This window comes from Conger conger, chromosome 18 (genome assembly GCF_963514075.1).
Source record: "Conger conger chromosome 18, fConCon1.1, whole genome shotgun sequence".
Classification (NCBI taxonomy): Eukaryota; Metazoa; Chordata; class Actinopteri; order Anguilliformes; family Congridae; genus Conger; species Conger conger.
Window position 1 is genome coordinate 1,096,439 of NC_083777.1, and position 25,968 is coordinate 1,122,406.

The 25,968-nt window shown below is 43.8% G+C and overlaps 1 protein-coding gene across 1 annotated transcript; it reads left to right on the forward strand.

Annotated features, from left to right (window-relative positions):
• The first annotated feature begins 3,464 nt into the window (after positions 1 to 3,464).
• Positions 3,465 to 24,379, forward strand: nadsyn1 (NAD synthetase 1). The gene is made up of 21 exons (XM_061228052.1): positions 3,465 to 3,645; positions 3,822 to 3,882; positions 5,051 to 5,167; positions 5,474 to 5,527; positions 6,037 to 6,126; positions 6,470 to 6,521; positions 7,151 to 7,239; positions 8,335 to 8,452; positions 9,230 to 9,361; positions 13,251 to 13,322; positions 14,515 to 14,639; positions 15,052 to 15,100; positions 15,478 to 15,580; positions 16,800 to 16,968; positions 17,372 to 17,507; positions 18,408 to 18,514; positions 19,445 to 19,576; positions 21,425 to 21,494; positions 21,899 to 22,027; positions 22,510 to 22,686; positions 23,616 to 24,379. The coding sequence occupies exons 1-21, from the start codon at positions 3,561 to 3,563 to the stop codon at positions 23,652 to 23,654; spliced, it is 2,106 nt and encodes a 701-aa protein (XP_061084036.1). The 5' UTR covers positions 3,465 to 3,560; the 3' UTR covers positions 23,655 to 24,379.
• Positions 24,380 to 25,968: the final 1,589 nt, after the last annotated feature.

Consider the following 25,968-nt stretch of genomic DNA (forward strand, 5'->3'; position numbering starts at 1 on the left):
CTCTAAACACATAACACTGATCTCATGAAACACATAACACTGATCTCATTTTAAACACAACACTGATCTTGTATTAAACACATAACACTGATCTCGTATTAAACACACATAACACTGATCTTGTATTAAACACACATAACACTGATCTCGTATTAAACACAACTCTGATCTCATATTAAACACACAACACTGATCTCATATTAAACACACAACGCTGATCTCATATTAAACACACAACACTGATCTCATTAAACGCATAACGCTGATCTGATATTAAACACAACGCTGATCTCATATTAAACACACAACACTGATCTCATTTTAAACACAACGCTGATCTCATTAAACACACAACACTGATCTCATATTAAACACACAAAGCTGATCTCGTATTAAACACACATAACACTGATCTCATATTAAACACACATAACACTGATCTCATATTAAACACAACGCTGATCTCATTAAACACACATAACACTGATCTCATATTAAACACAACGCTGATCTCATATTAAACACACAACACTGATCTCATATTAAACACACAACGCTGATCTCATATTAAACACACAACGCTGATCTCATATTAAACACACAACGCTGATCTCATATTAAACACACAACGCTGATCTCATATTAAGCACACAACACTGATCTCATATTAAACACACAACGCTGATCTCATATTAAACACACAACACTGATCTCATATTAAACACATAACACTGATCTCATATTAAACACACAACACTGATCTCATATTAAACACACAACACTGATCTCATATTAAACACACAACACTGATCTCATATTAAACACACAACACTGATTTCATATTAAACACACAACACTGATCTTGTATTAAACACACAACACTGATCTCATATTAAACACACACAACACTGATCTCATATTAAACACACAACACTGATCTCATATTAAACATACAACACTGATCTCATATTAAACACACAACACTGATCTCATATTAAACACACAACGCTGATCTCGTATTAAACACACAACACTGATCTCATATTAAACACACACAACGCTGATCTCATATTAAACACAACGCTGATCTCATATTAAACACACAACGCTGATCTCATATTAAACACACAACGCTGATCTCATATTAAACACACAATGCTGATCTCATATTAAACACACAACGCTGATCTCATATTAAACACACAACGCTGATCTCATATTAAACACAACGCTGATCTCATATTAAACATTCACAACACTGATCTCATATTAAACACACAACACTGATCTCATATTAAACACACAACACTGATCTCATATTAAACACACAACGCTGATCTCATATTAAACACCCAACATTGATCTCATATTAAACACATAACGCTGATCATATATTAAACACACAACGCTGATCTCATATTAAACACACATAACACTGATCTCATATTAAACACACAACACTGATCTCATATTAAACACACAACACTGATCTCATATTAAACACACAACGCTGATCTCATATTAAACACACACAACGCTGATCTCATATTAAACACACAACGCTGATCTCATATTAAACACACAACGCTGATCTCATATTTAACACACAACGCTGATCTCATATTAAACACACAAAGCTGATCTCATATTAAACACACAACGCTGATCTCATATTAAACACACAACGCTGATCTCATATTAAACACACAACGCTGATCTCATATTAAACATTCACAACACTGATCTCATATTACACACACAACACTGATCTCATATTAAACACACAACACTGATCTCATATTAAACACACAACGCTGATCTCATATTAAACACCCAACATTGATCTCATATTAAACACATAACGCTGATCATATATTAAACACACAACGCTGATCTCATATTAAACACACATAACACTGATCTCATATTAAACACACAATGCTGATCTCATATTAAACACACAACACTGATCTGGTATGGGCTCATGAGCGCCCTGTGGCACCATGCTGCCTGCATAACACTGATGGGAGGGAGCAATGTACATTAACAGTGCATTCTTCTGTTTTTATTTGGATTTCACAAAAACTGATAGTATCTCTTTACTTCTGAATTATTTGTGACCAAAATAGATCAATTACACATATATTTTTCGAGCTGAAATTTGTTTCTTTGGGTGATTAGAAATTAACCAGAGAAAATCTATGCAATAACGCTTGCGCATATGCGCATTAGTCATTCAATATTTGTATCATTTAATTTGTTAGTTGTGAGTCTGAAGTAATTTGAAAACCAGCATCTGGTTCTTGATTCTCTTCCTCATTGATTCCAGATGTCTTATTCTCACCGAGCACTTTATGAGGAACATCTTTACTTTATTACACCGACTTATTCATGTGTTATCTGATCAGCCAATTGTGTGGCAGCAGTGCAAAGCATACAATCATGAGCATGTGTGCATAAGAGCGTCTGCCAAATGCCAATAATGTAATGTAGATCAACCATCAGAATGGGGGGAAATGTGATCTAAGTGACTTTAACCATGGAATGATTATTGGTGACAGACAGGGTGGTTCTCAGAAACTGCTGATCTCCTGGGATTTTCACATACACTAGTCTCTAGTGTTTGCACAGAATGGTGGGGGGAAAAAATCCAGTGAGCAGCAGTTCTGCAGACAGAGTGTTCCTGTTGATCTAGCTGAAATGCCTCAGCCCCATCTGTACACCAGTGTGGATTCCAGATCAGGACATGTGGGCCAGCCATGGGCTCACTACTGAGGGCTAGGTGTACAATGGCATGAATCAAACGAAAATCGTGTGTTTGTAGCAGAAAGACTTTCCTTTGTCTTTTTCCTTTCTGTTTTCACTGAAAAGGTTTTTAAAAAACGTTTGTTTTTTTAAACCCACCATGGGTTTAAGCCTAACCAGAGATGCACTGCTTAGTTCTGTAACAGCATTAACAAGAACAGATACACCTCTGTTGTAAGGCTGTGATGTCACTGAGATTTTAATGAATAAAATGCATGAATGTTCCTTTGTTTTTTCTGCTGGGGTATGGTGTTGGTTTTGTCGTTTATTTGTTAAAGTCGCTCCCTGTAAGTCCTGGTGATTACTACTCCGGCCAAAATCTGGTTTTGCTGTTAGCTGTCATTTTGATTCTATTTAGAAATAAAGAATGAAATCTCATACTTTAAGTTAACACATTTCCAAGACTTTATAAGGTCCTTTGAACCAAATTTGGTCAAACTACCCTCCTCCTGGTCTCACCTGTTCACCCGCTGCACAACGCTGGAGCTGGGCTCTGAAATTAACGTTTGACTTTCTGTTATCAGAGGCTCGTGCCAGGTCATGTTCCACAGCTCCTACAACAGTAGACAAGACTATCAGCTACGCGTTTCACGCGCGTCGTGAAGGAGGTTACTGTTTCTTTAAATGTTCGTCAGGAAGTTCATTCAGGAGGAGCCAGGATAACACAAAACTCGTTTGCCTTACACCTGACGGTATTCACAAGTAGCAGTCACGATATTTCTTACTTTTTAGTGTTTTATGCAAAAGTAATTAAAATGGGAAGAAAGGTAACACTGAGCACTTGCTCTCTGAATCAGTGGTCTTTAGATTTTGACGGGAATTGTGCAAGAATACTTAAAAGTAAGTGTCCGAAAGTATTATGCTGCGAGAATGTTGAGCAGTCGTCTTCCGTAATGTACACTAGACCGGGGTTGTTTAAATTGGTGTAACGTTACAGTGTGCAATGTCATTGTGGTGGTTGCATCTAATTTTTATCCCGAATTTTTATTCCAAACGACCCCTGTCTGCTTACCCAGGCATTGAGATAGCGAAGTCAAAAGGATCGAAGTATAGACTGGGCCCTGAACTGGAAATATGGTGAGTTGTTGACTCCTGCTCGGCCGCAGTAGTAGGCTATACTGTCACGCGTATTGGCAATTTTGCATATTAAAGTACTTAGAGGCAATATACTTATTTAGCAATTTAATAAAGCATGCTTTATTTCCAAAATGTCCTATTTGGCACCCATATATTGTCAACATTTTTTTATCACTCAAAAGTCCTCTCATATGGCAGCGCATTGTTCACGCAGATCAGTGCACTCCTCTCCGCTCCCTTGTGCGTGCGTTGATAGCTACTATGAGTTCACTCATTGCTTCTGTTAATAATCCAGTTCAATACTATTATGAACAGGCAAGTATTGATAAAGTAGTTTTCTGGTTTCTTTAGTTAGCAACATAATAATGGATTTCCAGAAAGCTGCTACAATGTAGAAGTCAGTGAAGTGAGACCAAGGGAAAATTGGGAAAATTGAGAGAATTGCAGAGGCAGTTCAGGTTTGTCTGGTTCCCACACTGGGTCCTGGAGGAACAACATTCATACGGGAATGTGACCCCCCCCCCCCCCCCCCCCCCCCGAATATCTAAGAGAACCTTCTCTGTCCCCCACAATGTTAGGCCCTTACATTGAATCTCAGCAAGATATGCAGTGCCCAGAATCTTCTTCCCAAAGCTAAAGAAATATACAGAAAGGCTAAATTTAGTCACTTTTAGTATCATGCCAGGACAAGCCCGGACAGGAACGATACAGTGGACAATTTAGCGATGTGAAAAATCCTCAGGTTCTGTAAACGTTAGGGATGTGACAAATCCTCAGGTTCTGTAAACGTTTGGGATGTGACAAATCCTCAGGTTCTGTAAACGTTAGGGATCTGACAAATTGTCAGGTTTTGTAAATGTTTACCATCCCATTTTGTAAACGTTTAACCATAACCGATAGCTATTGCAACCTGCTAACAAACCTGTTAATGTGTCAAAATGTAAATCAGTACACCTTGACATTGCAGTATTTTTCAATGTTATAATGGTCTGAGAATCTGGGTACTGCCCAACCCTTTCTGTTTGTTAGTTAGTCTGTTAATTTGTTAGTGGTTGGATTTTATATTAAGTCTGGCATACTTTATTTAACTTTAGTGTTGAAGCGTCTGTATCTCTGTTGGTCAGTAGCTGTGGATGCATGTTGAAGTGTCTGTGTCTGTCATGGTCAGTGGCTATGGATGTGCCGATCACTTCTTGGAGTCGGACACTCAGCTACACTGCTTCCAGGTCCTCAGAGATCTGCTGGAGTCACCGGTCACTCAGGATATAATCTGCGATGTTGGCATGTGAGTGACAGCTCACCTTTTACCTTTCTTTTTTTTAAACTTGTATAATGGACTATGATTGTTCTGCTATTCCCTGTCTTATATTATTCCACTTCAGCATTTTGAGCTGCATTGTGTATGAAAGGTTAAATAAAACTAATAGTTATTTTCAGCTGAAGTGTGTCTGGAGTCACAGCAGAATGACTGTGGAGTCACAGCAGAATGACTGTAGAGTCACAGCAGACTGACTGTGGAGTCACAGAAGAATGGCTAGAGTCACAGCAGACCTGCCGAGCTGATGAACGTCTCATTCTGACTCCTCCACAGGCCTGTGATGCACCGCAACGTCCGCTACAACTGCAGAGTCATTTTCCTCAACAAGTGGGTGTCAGTAAAGCAGCATTAACCAGCGTTCAGCTTTAAGAGTAATGATGTGTGGAAACATTCTAATGCTAAGACCTTAACGCTAAGCTTTTGTATTGGTTTGATATGACGCGGTTCTGTGCCGACCCCTGGTTATCACATTATAAGAAGGATATAGAACTGTTTGGAAAACCTACAAATAAGGGCAACTAACCCCATGTACTGTATATGCTAAAAATAAATAATTTAAAAAGCTTCAACTCTAGGTCCAGCAAAAGAACAATGAAGGGTAATTGATTCTGTTTTTGTTATATTTGTATGGATTAATGAAGTAAATATAAAAGATTGTTTTCTGTTCCAGTGACAGTTATTGTGTGGAATAACCTGTCAGGTTGTTGAGCAGAAGCAGCTCCTCTGGAGAGCTTTTCGCAGTGCTGAATGTGGTGAGATGCAGTATGGAGAGAAAAGGGATTTCTGTGCTTCATGCTGAAATTAAATCAATGAAATCTCAACCCAATTTCTTTCAGGAAAATACTGTTGATTCGCCCTAAAATGGCTATGGCAAACAATGGAAACTACAGAGAGCTCCGATGGTTTTCCCCCTGGACTAAGCCAAGGTTAGTGACTGGTACCTGAGACCAGGTTAGTGACTGGTACCTGAGACCAGGTTAGTGACTGGTACCTGAGACCAGGTTAGAGACTGGTACCTGAGACCAGGTTAGAGACTGGTACCTGAGACAAGGTTAGAGGCTGGTACCTGAGACCAGGTTAGAGACTGGTACCTGAGACCAGGTTAGAGACTGGTACCTGAGACCAGGTTAGAGACTGGTACCTGAGACCAGGTTAGAGACTGGTACCTAGTTATATAATTAATAGTTAACATAATTATTGTGTTGGACATATCAGTACAGCATAGGGAATTAAAAACGTATTTTTAAAATTGTTTTTCCTTATCCTTAGGCATGTGGAGGAGTACTTTCTGCCAAGAAGGTTGCAGGTTGTAACAGAACAGGTATGGCCATGATGTTACACTCGGGAAGGTGGAATGCAGGTGGATGATTTTTATTTTAAGAATTTCCAAAATATATGTACTAGCATGATTTGACCTCCTAATGTGTCAGTCTTTCTGGCACTCAGATCCAGAAAGGATGAGAATGCCTCATGCAGTCTTTCACTGCAGTTATACCAGGGTCTGGTTGAATACTCTATTCTCATTGGCTAGGTGGTGATTCAATTTGTATAATCTTTCAATTTTTGGCAGGTAGTACCGGTCAGGTTTAATCAACCCTGCCCGGGGTTTCCTGAAAGGAAAGACCCAAAGCCATTACTGTGATACAAGTTTAAAGGGCCGTGACTTTGTCATGCCAATATTGTGATTTGCATAAAAAAATGTGAAATAACTGTGAATTGTTTTCTGGAGTACAGTAACAATACAACAATTTAAGGTGGACTGTAAATTACGAATAAGAAGTTGCGAATGAGAAACTAATTTAAGCCTTGTTTTAAAACCTTGACTTTAACCAAGCTGAAAAGAACCATATTATTGTTATCACTGACCCTTTGGATCTTATGTCGTCTCGCAGATTGTGATTGATGTGCAGTCATAAGGCTTCTCCTGTATGCACTTGTTTTTAACCCAAGGAATCCGTGCCATTCGGGGATGGGGTCCTTGCTACCAAAGATACCTGTATTGGCAGTGAGATTTGTGCTGAGCTGTGGAGTCCCAGAAGGTAAACTTTTTGTGACTAGATTATGTGTGTGTGTGTATGTGTATATGAGTGTGTGTGTGTTTTGTAATACACAGTCAGTTGTGTGTGATGTGTGTTGTACAGACTTCATGTGAATATGAGTGCATGTGGTGTGTGTTGTACAGTCCTCATGTGGATTTGGGTGTGTGTTGTACAGTCTTCATGTAGATTAGCGTGTGTGTTGTATAGTCCTCATGTGGATATGGGTGTGTAGTGTGTGTTGTACAGTTCACATGTGGATATGGGTGTGTAGTGTGTGTTGTACAGTCCTCATGTGGATATGGGTGTGTATTGTACAGTCCTCATGTGGATATGGGTGTGTGTTGTACGGTTCTCATGTGGATATGGGTGTGTATTGTACAGTCCTCATGTGGATATGGGTGTGTGGTGTGTGTTGTACAGTTCTCATGTGGATATGGGTGTGCGTTGTACAGTTCTCATGTGGATATGGGTGTGTGTTGTACAGTTCTCATGTGGATATGGGTGTGTGGTGTACAGTTATCATGTGGATATGGGTGTGTGTTGTACAGTTCTCATGTGGATATGGGTGTGTGGTGTGTGTTGTACAGTTCTCATGTAGATATGGGTGTGTATTGTACAGTCCTCATGTGGATATGGGTGTGTGGTGTGTGTTGTACAGTTCTCATGTGGATATGGGTGTGCGTTGTACAATTCTCATGTGGATATGGGTGTGTGTTGTACAGTTCTCATGTGGATATGGGTGTGTAGTGTGTGTTGTACAGTTCTCATGTGGATATGGGTGTGTGGTGTGTGTTGTACAGTTCTCATGTGGATATGGGTGCGTGTTGTACAGTTCTCATGTGGATATGGGTGTGTATTGTACAGTCCTCATGTGGATATGGGTGTGTGTTGTACAGTTCTCATGTGGATATGGGTGTGTGTTGTACAGTTCTCATGTAGATATGGGTGTGTGTTGTACAGTTCTCATGTAGATATGGGTGTGTGTTGTACAGTTCTCATGTGGATATGGGTGTATGTTGTACAGTTCTCATGTGGATATGGGTGTGTGGTGTACAGTCCTCATGTGGATATGGGTGTGTGGTGTGTGTTGTACAGTCCTCATATAGATATGGGCCTGGACGGTGTGGAGATCTTCACCAACGCCTCTGCCAGCCACCATGAGCTCCGCAAGGCTGACCAACGGGTGAACCTGATTACATCTGCCACAAGCAAGGTCTGTCTCCAGCTCACACACGCGCACACACTCACACAGTCACACACTCGAGCTCATACACACTTACACACACACACACACACACACACACACACACACACACACACACACACACACACTCTGTCAGGACCACATGGCAACAGTCCCGCAGCACAACCAACAGCAACAGTCCCACAGCACAACAAACAGCAACAGTCCCACAGCACAACAAACAGCAACAGTCCCACAGCACAACAAACAGCAACAGTCCCACAGCACAACCAACAGCAACAGTCCCACAGCACAACCAACAGCAACAGTCCCACAGCACAACAAACAGCAACAGTCCCACAGCACAACAAACAGCAACAGTCCCACAGCACAACAAACGGCAACAGTCCCACAGCACAACCAACAGCAACAGTCCCACAGCACAACAAACAGCAACAGTCCCACAGCACAACAAACAGCAACAGTCCCACAGCACAACAAACAGCAACAGTCCCACAGCACAACCAACAGCAACAGTCCCACAGCACAACAAACAGCAACAGTCCCACAGCACAACAAACAGAAACAGTCCCACAGCACAACCGACAGCAACAGTCCCACAGCACAACAAACAGTGTGACATTCTCAGGATCGCTAGGTCCATCCGGGCCACCGATGGACGGGTTTGTTTACCGTGTATCCTAACAGTGATAATTGGAATAGATAGGGAACAATTAGCTACCAAATTGGAAAAAAAGACATTACAAGTTCTCTGCTCTGACTATGGGTGGGTCCTGTGTCCTACAGAGCGGGGGGGTCTACATGCTGGCCAATCAGAAGGGGTGTGATGGAGACCGTCTGTATTACGATGGCTGCGCCATGATTGCTGTGAATGGGAACATCACTGCCCAGGGAACACAGTTCTCCCTGGACGATGTGGTAGGAACAGGATACCGCCTCTTATTTTGACTGGTGTCTGTAAATCTGTGAGCACAGTGGATGTAGCAGGACACAGAACAGCACTTTATACAAGAGCATCATTCAAGCTGTAATCCTTCATTTTTTCAGATTAAAAAATGCCATATGTGATGCCTTTTCACACTGGCATTTCTGTAGCAGTATCTACTATTTATACCTGTACATTCACACTGGCACTCAAAAGGTAGCACATACTGTAAGTAGAACAAAAATCAGAATACTTATATTTACACTTTATTTTGGCATACATTAAAAGCAGCTGAACCCTAACACTAACGGCCTTCATCAGCGCATATTTTCTCCCTGGTGCACAGGGTCTGATATAACGTACATAATCACAGCACAGGTGATGCAGAGTCTGTTGATATCATATACATAATCACATCACAGGTGAAGCACATATACAGTCCCCTCCAAATGTATTGGAACAGCAAGGCCAATTCCTTTGTTTTTGCAATACACTGAATGCATTCGTGGTTGAGATAAAAGATTAACACAAGAGTTCAGAATTTCAGCTTTTATTTCCTGGTATTTACACCTAGATGTGTTAAACAACTTGCCGTTTCAATACTTTTGGAGGGGACTGTACGTGATTTGGGCTCAGCATTGAGTCGATGTGCAATCTTCACCTTCTCTTCAGTATATATTCATTATATTTGCATTCTCAAATTGCTGCTCAATTTGTTATTTTCTATTGATGTGTCATCATGTGTGACAATGCGATGCCACACACTCAGGGATGATGTGGACTGCAGAATAGCACGCGCCTAAAGTCTGCTTTTTACACTGCTGTTGTATATGTATATATAGCTATTTAGGCTGTGATAGCTGAGACATAGGGTGGCACGGATGGTGCAGTGGGTAGCACTGCTGCCTCACAGCAAGGAGGTCCTGGGTTTGAATCCCGGTCGGCCGGGGCCTCTCTGTGTGGAGTTTGCATGTTCTCCCCGTGTTTTGCGTGGGTTTCCTCCGGGTACTTCGGTTTCCTCCCACAGCCCAAAGACATGCAGGTTAGGCTGATTGGAGAGTCTAAATTGTCCATAGGTATGAGTGTGTGAGTGAATGGTGTGTGTGCCCTGCGATGGATTGGCGACCTGTCCAGGGTGTATTCCTGCCTTTCGCCCAATGTATGCTGGGATAGGCTCCAGCCCCCCTGTGACCCTGTTAAGGATAAGCGGGTTTGGATAAGGGATGGATGGATGGATGGATGGATAGCTGAGACTTAATGCATTTCCAATTACTTGAGGTAAAATATGTTTAATTGGTTAACATTGCACCAATCAAGACGTCCGCTAACTGCCTCCTTTTCTCAGTTGTGGTTAAAAACAAATGCCTGAAGGTATCTACTTTAGATTGTTAGGGAAAATGCCCTTTTTAACATTTCAAAGGTGAGTATCATCTGATGAAACAGATCCACAGTAAAACAACCATATCTATACTTGAGTTTCACTTTTTTACTCGTAACTCAGGGTTTTGACCACCAGTGACCACCAAATCCACTGAAACTGAAACCTTTACAGTATTTCCGTATTTCCCAAGCTGGCCTGCCTCCTGTGATGTGGCCCTCTGGCTGTCTGTGCTGAGGGCCATCCCAGCATGATGCTCTGGCTGTCTGTGCTGAGGGCCATCCCAGCATGATGCTCTGGCTGTCTGTGCTGAGAGCCATCCCAGCATGATGCTCTGGCTGTCTGTGCTGAGAGCCATCCCAGCATGATGCTCTGGCTGTCTGTGCTGAGAGCCATCCCAGCATGATGCTCTGGCTGTCTGTGCTGAGGGCCATCCCAGCATGATGCTCTGGCTGTCTGTGCTGAGAGCCATCCCAGCATGATGCTCTGGCTGTCTGTGCTGAGAGCCATCCCAGCATGATGCTCTGGCTGTCTGTGCTGAGAGCCATCCCAGCATGATGCTCTTGCTGTCTGTGCTGAGAGCCATCCCAGCATGATGCTCTGGCTGTCTGTGCTGAGGGCCATCCCAGCATGATGCTCTGGCTGTCTGTGCTGAGAGCCATCCCAGCATGATGCTCTGGCTGTCTGTGCTGAGGGCCATCCCAGCATGATGCTCTGGCTGTCTGTGCTGAGAGCCATCCCAGCATGATGCTCTGGCTGTCTGTGCTGAGGGCCATCCCAGCATGATGCTCTGGCTGTCTGTGCTGAGGGCCATCCCAGCATGATGCTCTGGCTGTCTGTACTGAGAGCCATCCCAGCATGATGCTCTGGCTGTCTGTGCTGAGGGCCATCCCAGCATGATGCTCTGGCTGTCTGTGCTGAGGGCCATCCCAGCATGATGCTCTGGCTGTCTGTGCTGAGAGCCATCCCAGCATGATGCTCTGGCTGTCTGTGCTGAGGGCCATCCCAGCATGATGCTCTGGTTGTCTGTGCTGAGGGCCATCCCAGCATGATGCTCTGGCTGTCTGTGCTGAGGGCCATCCCAGCATGATGCTCTGGCTGTCTGTACTGAGGGCCATCCCAGCATGATGCTCTGGCTGTCTGTACTGAGAGCCATCCCAGCATGATGCTCTGGCTGTCTGTGCTGAGGGCCATCCCAGCATGATGCTCTGGCTGTCTGTGCTGAGGGCCATCCCAGCATGATGCTCTGGCTGTCTGTACTGAGGGCCATCCCAGCATGATGCTCTGGCTGTCTGTGCTGAGAGCCATCCCAGCATGATGCTCTGGCTGTCTGTGCTGAGGGCCATCCCAGCATGATGCTCTGGCTGTCTGTACTGAGGGCCATCCCAGCATGATGCTCTGGCTGTCTGTGCTGAGGGCCATCCCAGCATGATGCTCTGGCTGTCTGTGCTGAGGGCCATCCCAGCATGATGCTCTGGCTGTCTGTGCTGAGAGCCATCCCAGCATGATGCTCTGGCTGTCTGTACTGAGGGCCATCCCAGCATGATGCTCTGGCTGTCTGTGCTGAGAGCCATCCCAGCATGATGCTCTGGCTGTCTGTGCTGAGAGCCATCCCAGCATGATGCTCTGGCTGTCTGTGCTGAGGGCCATCCCAGCATGATGCTCTGGCTGTCTGTGCTGAGGGCCATCCCAGCATGATACTCTGGCTGTCTGTGCTGAGGGCCATCCCAGCATGATGCTCTGGCTGTCTGTGCTGAGGGCCATCCCAGCATGATGCTCTGGCTGTCTGTACTGAGGGCCATCCCAGCATGATGCTCTGGCTGTCTGTACTGAGAGCCATCCCAGCATGATGCTCTGGCTGTCTGTACTGAGGGCCATCCCAGCATGATGCTCTGGCTGTCTGTGCTGAGGGCCATCCCAGCATGATGCTCTGGCTGTCTGTACTGAGAGCCATCCCAGCATGATGCTCTGGCTGTCTGTGCTGAGGGCCATCCCAGCATGATGCTCTGGCTGTCTGTACTGAGAGCCATCCCAGCATGATGCTCTGGCTGTCTGTGCTGAGGGCCATCCCAGCATGATGCTCTGGCTGTCTGTACTGAGAGCCATCCCAGCATGATGCTCTGGCTGTCTGTACTGAGGGCCATCCCAGCATGATGCTCTGGCTGTCTGTGCTGAGGGCCATCCCAGCATGATGCTCTGGCTGTCTGTGCTGAGAGCCATCCCAGCATGATGCTCTGGCTGTCTGTGCTGAGAGCCATCCCAGCATGATGCTCTGGCTGTCTGTGCTGAGGGCCATCCCAGCATGATGCTCTGGCTGTCTGTACTGAGAGCCATCCCAGCATGATGCTCTGGCTGTCTGTACTGAGGGCCATCCCAGCATGATGTTAAGCGTGTCAAAGGCTGGCCCTGCCAAACGGATGTTAGATGTTAATGGAATGAGTTGTTAGCTATCAGAAGGAGTGATGAATTGAGATGAATATGCTGTTGCTGTCATTGTTCTGCAGGACGTGGTCACGGCCACGCTGGACCTGGAAGACGTGCGCAGCTACAGGGGGTATTACTGCCACCCACATATGGTAAAGACATGAACCAACCCTGAAGCAGTGTCTTCATATGCAGACTGCCCTGCTGCTGTATGGTAATTCACTTACCATCATATAATCATCACCACGGCTGGGTGATTGTCATGGACTGAAGTCGAGAAGTCATGGCAAAGTTTAAGAAAATCACAGAAAGCCATAAATTACGGTGTAAAAAACGTAATGGAATAACAAATTGTAATATTTTTGCCAGACCCATTTTGTCAAGTGACTGACTTCCCTTGTTAAAATGCGCTTGCGCGAGATAGCTTACACAGTATGCGCGAGAGAGCTTACACAGTATGTGTGAAGATACAGACAGCTGTAACAAGGTGGCAGAGCAAACCGCTATCCTGAGTCGCCTTACACTTCAAGTCCATGCTAGTTAGGAGACAGCAAGCAATTCATTCAGCAGTAGAGATTGCAGTAAAAACATCTACATCTCAGTTAAAATTACATAGCAGTCTTTTAATTTGAACACCTCTGTTCAAGTACTTCTAGAATGCTTCTCTCGAAGAAAAGTTAACAAATTGAAGTGGAAATATTTGCTAGCTATTGAGTTTGCTGTTACAAACGAGCTAGCTTGCTTGCTTTTTAGGTTCTGAGAAATAATCTTATGTAGGCTAACATCAGCTAAATGTTATTTTCCATAGTTTGCTAGTTTGGATTCCAGGTCACCTATGTAGCTACCCAGTAAGCACACACATCACCCTGACATCAGGACACCTCGTCCGCTGTGTGCCTCTCTCGCTCATGCAATTCCTCCTGATTTTTCCTGCAGAACTGCTGCTCACTGGATGTTTTTTGTTTTCAGCACCATTCTGTGTAAACTCCAGTGACTGTTGTGTGTGAAAATCTCAGGAGAGTTTGAGATACTCAAACCACCCTGTAATAATTCTAGTTATGGCACCAATAATGATTCCACGGTCATACATAATAATAATAGCACCAATAATATTTCCACGCTCATAAATAATAGTAAAGTGCTCAGTGAGCGTATTTCCCCCAAAACATCTATCAGATTCATCCATCATGCTTTACTGATGAAGGGGTACACGTGAACATGTTAAACATGTAATAAGTGTGCATGTTAATTTCACATGATAAGAGTACGTGGGGAATAGTCATGGTGAATGAACCTGTTTATAAGTTTATATATTCACACTTAGTTCTGTCTGGCTTCATCCAGGAGTACGAAAGCAAGCCGGTTCACAGGTTAAAAGTGAACTTTTCTCTGTCCGATGCTGAGGACACCTACCTCCCATCCCATGAGCCAATCGAATGGCGCTTTCACACTGCTGAGGAAGAGATCAGGTAAACTGCGCCTCCTACTGTCCTTCTTTGTGAATTACACAAAGTTTCTCAGATAGCCATATCTGTGAAACAGATATACTGTATCATGTCATTGTTTCATTTTACAGCATAAAGCAGGGTTCAGTCACACGCTCAGTTACAGGCCTGCCCAGAACAGTCGATTATCTATACCCTCATAATGTACTGTATTTCACAACAGTGTGTTCAGTCTATACCCTCATAATGTACTGCATTTCACAACAGTGTGTTCAATCTATACCCTCATAATGTACTCTTTCACTACAGTGTGCAGACTAAGCAGTAGGTACACTTCAGTGGTAGGAAAAGGCAAACGTTGCTGGGCTGAAGGGTCTGTTTTGCTGGTCATTATGTGATGTGATGTTTTGAGCCAGTTGTTGTGTTTCCTCTCCAGTCTGGGTCCAGCCTGCTGGCTGTGGGACTACCTGCGCAGGAGTGGGCAGGTGAGTGTGCTGCTCACATTTATTCAGTTCAGGAAATTATGTATGAATTTTATTTTTTGTGAATAATGAATTTTTTGTTCTACTGTGTGTACATGCATGTGTGCTCTTGCGTGTATATGTACGTGTGTGCGCTTGTGTTTACGTGTGTGTGTGTGTGTGTGTGTGTGTGTGTGTGCGTGCATGTGTTCACGTGTGTGTATGTGTTCACGTGTGTGTGTGTGTGTGTGTGTGTGTGTGTGTGCGTGCGCGTGCGCGTGCGTGCATGTGTGTGTGTGTGTGTGTGTGTGTGCGCGTGCATGTGTTTACGTGTGTTTACGTGTGTGTGTGTGTGTGTGTGTGTGTGTGTGTGTGTGTGTGTGTGGTGGGGGGTGGTCCAGGCTGGCTTCCTGCTGCCTCTGAGTGGAGGTGTGGACAGCTCCTCCACTGCCTGCATAGTGTTCTCCATGTGTCATCTCATCTGTGAGGCTGTCCAAGCTGGCAGTGAGTATCTGAGACACAGCCCTGCATACTGCTGTTCAGCTCACACTGCCGTCTCTGTGTTCAGCTCACACTGCACACTGTGTTCAGCTCACACTGCTCTCTCTGTGTATTCAGCTCACACTGCTCTCTCTGTGTGTTCAGCTCACGCTGCTCTCTCTCTGTGTTCAGCTCATACTGCTCTGTGTGTTCAGCTCACACTGCTCTCTGTGTTCAGCTCACACTGCTCTCTCTGTGTGTTCAGCTCACACTGCTCTCTGTGTTCAGCTCAAACTGCTCTCTCTGTGTGTTCAGCTCACACTGCTCTCTGTGTTCAGCTCACACTGCTCTCTCTGTGTGTTCAGCTCACACTGCGCTCTGTGTTCAGCTCACTGCTCTCTGTGTTCAGCTCACAGTGCTCTCTTATGTGTTCAGCTCACACTGCTCTCTCTGTGTGTTCAGCTCACACTGCTCTCTCTGTGTGTTCAGCTCACACTGCTCTCTGTGTTCAGCTCAAACTGCTCTCTCTGTGTGTTCAGCTCACACTGCTCTCTGTGTTCAGCTCACACTGCTCTCTCTGTGTGTTCAGCTCACACTGCGCTCTGTGTTCAGCTCACTGCTCTCTGTGTTCAGCTCACTGCTCTCTGTGTTCAGCTCACAGTGCTCTCTATGTGTTCAGCTCACACTGCTCTCTCTGTGTGTTCAGCTCACACTGCTCTCTGTGTTCAGCTCACACTGCGCTCTATGTTCAGCTCACACTGCTCTCTGTGTGTTCAGCTCACACTGCTCTCTGTGTGTTCAGCTCACACTGCTCTCTGTGTTCAGCTCACACTGCGCTCTGTGTTCAGCTCAATGCACTCTGTGTTCAGCTCACACTGCTCTGTGTTCAGCTCACACTGCTCTCTGTGTGTTCAGCTCACAGTGCTCTCTGTGTGTTCAGCTCACAGTGCTCTCTGTGTGTTCAGCTCACACTGCTCTCTGTGTGTTCAGCTCACAGTGCTCTCTGTGCTCAGCTCACACTGCTCTCTGTGTGTTCAGCTCACAGTGCTCTCTGTGCTCAGCTCACAGTGCTCTCTGTGTTCAGCTCACAGTGCTCTCTGTGCTCAGCTCACACTGCGCTCTGTGTGTTCAGCTCACAGTGCTCTCTGTGCTCAGCTCACAGTGCTCTGTGTTCAGCTCACAGTGCTCTCTGTGCTCAGCTCACAGTGCTCTCTGTGCTCAGCTCACAGTGCTCTGTGTTCAGATGCCCAGGTGCTGTCAGATGTGCAGCGGGTGGTCTCGGACGTCTCCTACTCGCCCCAGGACCCGAGGGAGCTGTGCGGACGCCTCTTCACCACCTGCTACATGGCCAGCCAGAACTCCTCCCAGGAAACCTGCGCCTGCTCGCGGGATCTGGCTGCCCAGATCGGCAGGTCCGCACACAGCCTTTCCCCTCCACAGGGGCTGCCCAGATGGGCAGGTCCACACACAGCCTTTCCCCTCCACAGGGGCCGGTGTGGGAGAGACTGCTGGTGCTGTGTAGATCAGTGGTGTGCATCCAGGTTGGGTGTGGGACTGGTGGTGTGTAGATCAGTGGTGTGCATCCAGGTTGGGTGTGGGACTGGTGGTGTGTAGATCAGTGGTGTGCATCCAGGTTGGGTGTAGGACAGAGTGAGCGCACATGTCTCTGACCCAGAGCTTCCTCCTCAGGGATTGGTTATCTGCATAGTAATTCTCTTAATTTCTTCCTGTAGTTAAATTAGGAATAAATTAGTTTTTTACTCTGTGTGAAGCTGCAGACTGATGCATTTTCCATTTGTGGAAATACTGATTCAGCACTCACATCAACCTCAACATTGACATGGCTGTCAAGGGAATTCTGGGAATCTTCTCCGTGGTAACGGGGAAGTGGCCGCAGTTCCGTGCCAATGGAGGAAGCAGCAGGGAGAACCTGGCTCTACAGAATGTGCAGGTCTGTGCAACTAATATAGGGCCTCATTACATCTGTTGAATTATTCCTATTTTTACAAACAGTTAAATAAGTGTCTGATATGTAAACATGACATGAATAACAGAAACTCTATTTAAATGCCATTTTAATTAGATCTGAACGACCTCAGGAACGCTCTTCAAATTTTGGGCCATAATAGCTAAAAGCTGCCTCTCCAAGCCTTTTATAAATGCAGAGTGGGGTGAAAACAGATACACTTGTCATAGACAGCCACGTGTCGAGGTCATACCTAGGGGCACGATGAGGTGAGGGCTCTTCTGGAAATATGGGCTGACAATCACATTTCACACAAACAGCACAACAGCTCAACAGCTCAACAGTGCTGTCCTCAGAATGCCAGTAAAACATTTAAAGATTTTGATGCAGAATTTGAATATGTATATTTGTAAATGTGCGTCTGTCACTAGCCTAGGCTCTGCAGGTGCAGATATATTAGTGGTATATTCTGGGTTGGGGACTGTAATGTGTTGATGTGGTATATTCTGGGTTGGGGACTGTAATGTGTCGATTTGGTATATTCTGGCTTGGGGACTAATGTGTTGATGTGGTATATTCTGGGTTGGGGACTGTAATGTGTTGATGTGGTATATTCTGGGTTGGGGACTGTAATGTGTTGATGTGGTATATTCTGGGTTGGGGACTGTAATGTGTTGATGTGGAATATTCTGGGTTGGGGACTGTAATGTGTGATGTGGTATATTCTGGGTTGGGGACTGTAATTTGTGATGTGGTATATTCAGGTTTGGGGACTGTAATGTGTTGATGTGGTATATTCTGGGTTGGGGACTGTAATGTGTGATGTGGTATATTCTGGGTTGGGGACTGTAATCTGTAATGTGTTGTATGTACTCTAACCCACAGGCTCGTATCAGGATGGTTCTGGCGTACCTGTTTGCCCAGCTCAGTTTATGGGCCAGGGGGAAGCCTGGAGGCCTGTTGGTGCTGGGATCAGCCAATGTGGATGAGAGGTGAGAGATGGAGAGACTGGTGCACCTACCTGAATGGAACAGCAGTTAGAGCTATAACATCACTCTGGTACAGAGCACTGAGTTACTGTAACATCACTCTGGTACAGAGCAGTGAGTTACTGTAACATCACTCTGGTACAGAGCACTGAGTTACTGTAACATCACTCTGGTACAGGGCAGTGAGTTACTGTAACATCACTCTGGTACAGAGCACTGAGTTACTGTAACATCACTCTGGTACAGAGCAGTGAGTTACTGTAACATCACTCTGGTACAGAGCAGTGAGTTACTGTAACATCACTGTGGTACAGAGCACTGAGTTACTGTAACAGCACTCTGGTACAGGGCAGTGAGTTACTGTAACATCACTCTGGTACAGAGCAGTGAGTTACTGTAACGGCACTCCGGTACAGAGCACTGAGTTACTGTAACAGCACTCTGGTACAGAGCACTGAGCTACTGTAACGTGTAACAGCTGTAACAGCACTTTGAAAGAACACAGCATCCAATTTTTGTAAGGGGGTCCGGGGCCATTACCCCAAAGCCAGTGATTTTCTGCTGCCCAGAACTTGCTTGGGCTTCTTTAGTCTTTGGCCGTGATGTAGCTGTACAAAGGCAGATTGAAGGCTGTAAGAGAACATGGAAAATGAGCAGCACACACTGCCAGTGGGCTATATTACCAATGCAAACATCTTTGAAGCTGAATAATAGCCAACTAAAGCTACAGTGTAGCTAGGATTGTTTCCCTCATGCAAACACAGCACCTAGCGCCATTCATTTTCTATGCTGCATAATTGCTGAAAACATTGAGACAGAGCAGAGAGAAGTGGGGACGTTTCTCCACAAATTTGAGATTGAGAGCGCAGAGCCAAATCAACTGATGAACTGAGCCTGTGATTGAGCTGTGTTTGTGTTTCAACTGTGTCTCAGCCTCATGGGATACTTCACCAAATACGACTGCTCCAGCGCTGATATCAACCCTATCGGTGGGATCAGCAAATCAGACCTGCAGAGCTTCCTGCAGTACTGTGTGGATAGATTCCAGCTCACTGCACTGAAAAGGTCAGATCCATAGACTTTGGGTTATATGAACTACTCTTTGTGCTGAAGTGATGGACTGAACGACTGGGACGTTAACAGTATTTCATTTGTCAGCAGGAACAATTAGTGGTGTTTGATTTGTTAGCAGCATTAATTAGTGGTGTTTGATTTGTGTTAGTGGAGATAGGTAGCAGTATACTAGTAAAGGCATACTGTGGAGGATTTTCACCTTGAAAAAATATATAATATACAACGGCTTCACTTTTTGCACACTTATTTGTGTTGTAGATTTTATTTAAAGTCGTCATCAATCTCCACTAACAAAATGAAAACATGTTTTTAGAAATGTTTAAAATCTAAAACTGAAATTTCTATAATTAATTATAGTATTCAGACCCCTTCTTCTTGGGTAAGTCTGTACAAGCTTTGCACACTTGTTCCTACCCTACTGAGCTAAACCCAAAAACCTTTTAGTTTTTGCCATCAGAAATCTCACTCGGACATTTTGGTAGAGCGATACTTGTGTGTGACTGCTTGACTGGTATGAATTAACTACTTTTGAAAGGGACACAATTGCAATAACTTGCTCACTATTGCTACTAACTATAGCTAACTAAATACAAACCAAAGTTACGTCAGTTAAATAGGAAAGCAACAACTAATTTAACCTTAACCGCAATACTTTACGAATCATATTAGACTGCGGTTTTCTAAGCTCAATGCTATCACACAGTAGTCTGCAATAGTGTGTTAGCTACAAAGCTACCAAAAGCTAGCCAGAATCATCTTGGGGGTGAAGACAGGCTTGAGAATGGGGACATAGACATTTTTTTGTGTTTTTAAGGAGGGAAAAGCAAGGAAAGAGCTCTTGCACAGTATGCATTTAAAGGGAATAGTGGCGTTTAGATTATGTTAAAGGGAATACTGGTGTTTAGATCATGTTAAAGGGATTACTGGTGTTTAGATTATGTTGAAGGGAATAGTTAGTGGTGTTTAGTTCATTGTTTAGTCTATGTTAGCCAGGAAAAGTGTTCAGTGTTCAGTGTTTAGTGTTCAGGTTTAGTGTTCAGGTTTAGTGTTCAGTGTTTAGTGTTCAGTGTTTAGTGTTCAGGTTTAGTGTTCAGTGTTCAGGTGTAGTGTTCAGTGTTCAGTGTTCAGTGTTCAGTGTGTTCCCAAACACTCTCATGTCACCCCCCTAGCCCCCTACCTCCACTGGCTCACATCAAATTCAAAACATTGGTGCTAGCTTTTCAAGCAGTTAAGGAGTCAGCCCCAGCTTACCTCCAAAAGATCATCAGACCCTACACTTCTGCCATCTTCATTGGCCACCTGGTGCCTCCCCTTCTCTGCACTTCCACCTCCTGCTCACGATTACTGTCTGTTTTGGCTCCACGGAGGTGGAACAAACTCCCCGTGGATGTCAAAACAACAGAATCTCTTGCCATCTTTAAGCGCAGACTGAAGACGCACCTCTTCAAGCTGCACCTTTCACCGCCCCTCCCTACTTCCCTGTAAACCTTAACTGTTGCCTTTACTTGTGTTATTACGCCCAGATGATACCTTTGCTGGTTTTGTTTGGCTCTGGTGTTCAAATAGTATGGGTATGCACTTTGTTGTACATCACTCTGGATAAGAGCGTCCGCCAAATGCCATTAATGTAATGTAATGTTCATGGTTTAGTTTATGTTAGCAGCCAGGAATAGTTAACAGTGTTTAGTTTATGTTAACGAGAATAGCGGGCAGTTTATATTAGCGTAAATAGTTTGCTTCATAAGCTCATGTTTCATGATGTCCTTGTCTTATAGAAAGAGGTATTTCCACAGAGGTCTGTGCCGCATACATATGTGCTGATGATTTTGTGTTATTCAGTGTGATGGCTGCCCCTCCTACGGCTGAACTGGAGCCACTGTGTGATGGGAAGGTGTCCCAGACAGACGAGGTAAGGGCTGTGCTGATGTGAGTCTGTATCTTAGCAGCTGGAGACCTGTGAGAGAAGAGCAAACGCCTCTTCTTGTTCAGATGAAGGCTTAGTATGGCCGAAATGTTAACTCTTTTTTTGGACCATTATAAGTGTGCGGGTCTCAGTGTTTCACAGAAAAGGATTATCTGGCCCAGATAAGTGAAAGGGAAGTCAGTCTGTATATGTTCATAGTATAAAACTAGCTGTAGTTATTATCACTCTTGAACTGGGTGATACTAGTCTTATTCAGAATGTGACATTCAGAAAGACAAGTGCTAATTTGTATCTGTGGAATCTGAGCATGTTTGCCTGCTCTTTCTCTTTTAACTGGTTTTTCCCATGACTCTCTCTCTTTCTTTCTCTCTTTCTCTCTTTCTCTCCAGGCTGATATGGGGATGACTTACTCAGAGCTGTCTGTGATTGGTCGGCTGAGGAAGATCTCCATGTGTGGCCCGTACAACATGTTCTGCAAACTCTTACACATGTGGAGGGATGCCATGTCCCCCTCAGAGGTCACTGACACACCCTGCTATAGTGCACCATCAGCACTGACACACCCTGCTATACTGCACCATCAGCACTGACACACCCTGCTATACTGCACCATCAGCACTGACACACCCTGCTATACTGCACCATCAGCATGACCCTCCTAGAAATCTGTGACAGTTGATGTCTCAAACCATGTAGATTGCCATTTCTTTGTTAAAATAGGACACTTGGCCATGTTAGAAATTAAGCATGCTTTAGATAAGTGCGAAATCTGTCAGTATATTGCCTCTGACATTAATATCCAAAATACAATTGCCAATGCACTTCACAGTGCACTACTGTAAAATGTAGCGTTATGGCTGATCAATTTAATTTCCTGTCTTTTGAGGCTTTTGGCAGATTCAAACATCTCACTTAACAGGCTTTTGTAATTAATTTCTACATTACGATCCACTACTGCATTGCTAACATGGTGTATCTTTCTTCCTCTTGGCTGTCTCAGATTGCAGCTAAAGTGAAGCGTTTCTTCCGGATGTACTCGGTGAACAGACACAAGATGACAACAGTGACCCCTGCCTACCATGCTGAGAACTACAGCCCAGATGACAACCGCTTTGACCTTCGGCCCTTCCTGTACAACACAGACTGGTCATTGCAGTTTAGGTGCATTGATAGCGAGGTACAGTCAGCATGACCAGATGATACACTGTGTGCTTCGTCTTTAAAATGCAATATTTCCATTTCAGTGCCGGAAAGTTTCTATGAAAAACTGAACCACCCTGTTAGCAACTGCACAAAGAGAAACACTGGAGGACTACAGTGCAGAAAATATATGCTGCTTTTAATAATCAGTAGCAAATTTGAAGATATACATACATGCTGCCCACAGATAATCACATTGACTGCAATGTTTGCTCCCTACAGATAATCACATTGACTGTCATGTTCAGTTAAATGTTATTTGTAGAGCACTGTTTACAGAATGTCACAGACGCCTTACAGAGTAACAGAAGGGCAAAAGGGAAAAGGGTTGCCTTGCCAGAGCCCCAATGTAGCAAGTACACGAGGTAAAAACCCTCTAACAGTGACGAGAGAAAATGAGAAGAACATTTGGAGGAACCCAGCTATAGAGGGGGAGCCCATTCTTCACTTTTTTGAAAACTAATTTCTTCATTTTAATCTCTTTGTATGTTGTACACTTTGATAAAGGTTGATCCAACAGGTTGTTATGCCCATCAAAGAATTTGGCCATTTATTACATAATTTATATCTTTTGGTAATAATTAACAAATGTAATTTTATGTATTTATTTTACATGTTAAGAGAAGTAAGAGATTTTAACAGTCGATGCAATTGGGTACTGAATGTGACACACGGGTGTTCGTTGGTAAAACTAATTAAAAAACAAACATATTTCATTTTTAATTTTACTTCCCAGTATTTACAAACACTAAGTAAATTAGAACAAATGTAATAAATGTAATTATCCATGATTTGTTACAATTGCTGTCACTTGCATTGCAATGACCTTACAATCACGAAAACCTGCTTTACATTCACTCAGCAGATGTATTGTTTGAGAACTGACACCATCATCTCCTCTTGCAGGTTTCCCAAGTGGAAGCAGAAAAGGGCACCGGCAACTGAACCAGCCGCTAGCCTACCAAAGTCCCCTGCCCTGCGAAAAGCAACTGTGTGAACATATACCTCAGACATAACATGTAATTGGGGATACTGCATTTTGAACAGATAAAAAAAGCCATATAGTGCCTTGTAAAAGTATTAGCCCCATCCTCATTCCCTGTATTGTATATTTGTCACACTGAATGGTTTCAGTTCTTTTAAAAAGGTTATCAAAAACCCCTGTGGCCCTGTAAAAAAGTAAATAAAGGCATACTATGCAGGATTTTCACCTTGAAAACAAACATGCCCAGTCATTACTTGTACCTGTGTCTGTGTTAACTTCTGCCCAATACCTGGCTTGTCTGCTTGTAATTGTTATTCTAAAAACTGTTCCAAACATTTCTGGGCCTGGCCCAGTGCTGTGCTGTATCACAAAAGCATGTGTCCAATCGACTGAACTCATATGATCTAATAGAAGGGGAAGGAAGAGGGCAAGAGGAGACATGAATGGAATGGCTATTCCAGTGGTGAGCTGGGTTTGCCAGTTAACCCTTGTGCAGCGGACATATTTCTGTTACTCGGGACCTTCTCGCGGGTCTGGTGGACCCATACCATTATTGGGGTCTTAAAACAATACAACAATTTATGTAAAAATACTTCACAGATGTTGACCTTATCTTAATTACAAGCAATATAGACCATAACATATAGCATATATGGTTAATGTGCCATTTACCCCTGCTAAATCTCATTAGTATTAGTTTTGTGATGAAATGTGATTTTGGTCAAACAAATCAATAATAATCAAAACTGGGAGGAATAAATCATGTTTTTCTTCAACAAATATAAAGGAGAGAAGGCTGTCTTCAATATTGGTGTTTATTGATTTAAGTATACAGAACACAAATTTAACAATGAACACATGCCCACAATAAGGCGGAAAACATCAAAGCTTTCTGGGGCCCAGCCACAAGGAGGGGGCAAATGCAGTCCAGTCATAAAAAACTGGAGGGCCCTTTCACTGGACTTTTGTTCAGAGACCCAGTCATTACTCAAACGGCCCTGATTGAACACAATATCTACACACCACACGAGGAGCACAGCCTAACAGTGTGGATCTAAATAATCGAATAATCTAAAGGAGAAAGTACACACGCAGGCAAGCATGCTTGCATGCACGCACGCACACGCACACACGCACACACATAGTAGTCCAAGATAGGAGGAAGACCAGGTAAAGGTACACAGCAAACCTCCAGTGGACCCGAATAGCCTGTATGTAATGTAAATGTGTAGGGGGGTGCACAGTGTGTACTCAATGAAAATGAGTTAATTTACATGTTCTTCACAGAAAATGAGCCAAGGGTTATGAATCAAAGGTTGAAAAAAATATGTTGTATCATTTTTATTTTAGTAAACATTGAAAACGGGTCCCACAGACCCGAACCTCTTTAGAGGGTTAACCACATGGCAGGCCAGCGTTCGGTAACATTAGGTAACTGCTATTATCTGCCCACTAAATTCAGTTTTGTCCATCAGCTGGCTGGCCATGATAGCTGGGTCCCACTGTTCTAATGCTTAAACTTTGGGGAGATTCTACTGGCATATTTCCTCTCCTGTTACAGAATGCAGTGTTGAGTATGTGTGCTTGTGTTACAGAATGCAGTGTTTCCTTCCATGCTGGTTAGAGCAGAACTAAATCCTCTGGTATTGTGCTAGCTGCAGTGAGTGTTGGTTCATTCAATCGCCACTCACGCCTGGCTAAAATGTGTTACCCTATAACTTCTGCATATGGTTTTCGCTATTGGATATGTCTATCGAACATTTAGACATACTTTTGTCTGACTGGCATTTTTGAAAAGTGTGATCAAAGCATCAATACCCATCCAAATTTACTTGTACTAGCCTAGCAATCTCCACATGCTTCCAGTACTATCCAATCTGAAGTCACAACACGAGCTGGAAAAAAATCCAAACAAATGCATGTGAGAAGACCCGCAGACATTGACGTTGAGATTAATTATTCAGGTGGAAAAACGAAGAGCTATACGATCCAAGTTCTGAGTTTTACCGAGATAGCTGCAGTGGTTGGAGGAGAACTTAAGTATTTTAACATTACTTTTATATACATTTTATCTCAGTGATTTAAATTATAAGCTGTAGGCTACAGTATGACCGAAAAATGCACGTGGCTGTTTTTAATATTGTCACCACAGTTAATGTCGTCATTAAAAGCATTAAGAGCTCTTAATGCTTTTAATGTCGACATTAACTGTGGTACAATTTGTACGGAACGTAACTTTTCATTTCGTGTATTATTCGTTTTTTTTGTTTGTTT

What these genes read in the sequence shown, in the direction of transcription:
- nadsyn1 (XM_061228052.1), top strand. Translation starts at nt 3,561, where the DNA reads ATGGGAAGAAAGGTAACACTGAGCACTTGCTCTCTGAATCAGTGGTCT. An exon ending in TGAGGCTGTCCAAGCTGGCA is followed by an intron (nt 15,581 to 16,799) that starts GTGAGTATCTGA and finishes CTCTGTGTTCAG; the next exon opens with ATGCCCAGGTGCTGTCAGAT. An exon ending in CTGGCTGCCCAGATCGGCAG is followed by an intron (nt 16,969 to 17,371) that starts GTCCGCACACAG and finishes ATACTGATTCAG; the next exon opens with CACTCACATCAACCTCAACA.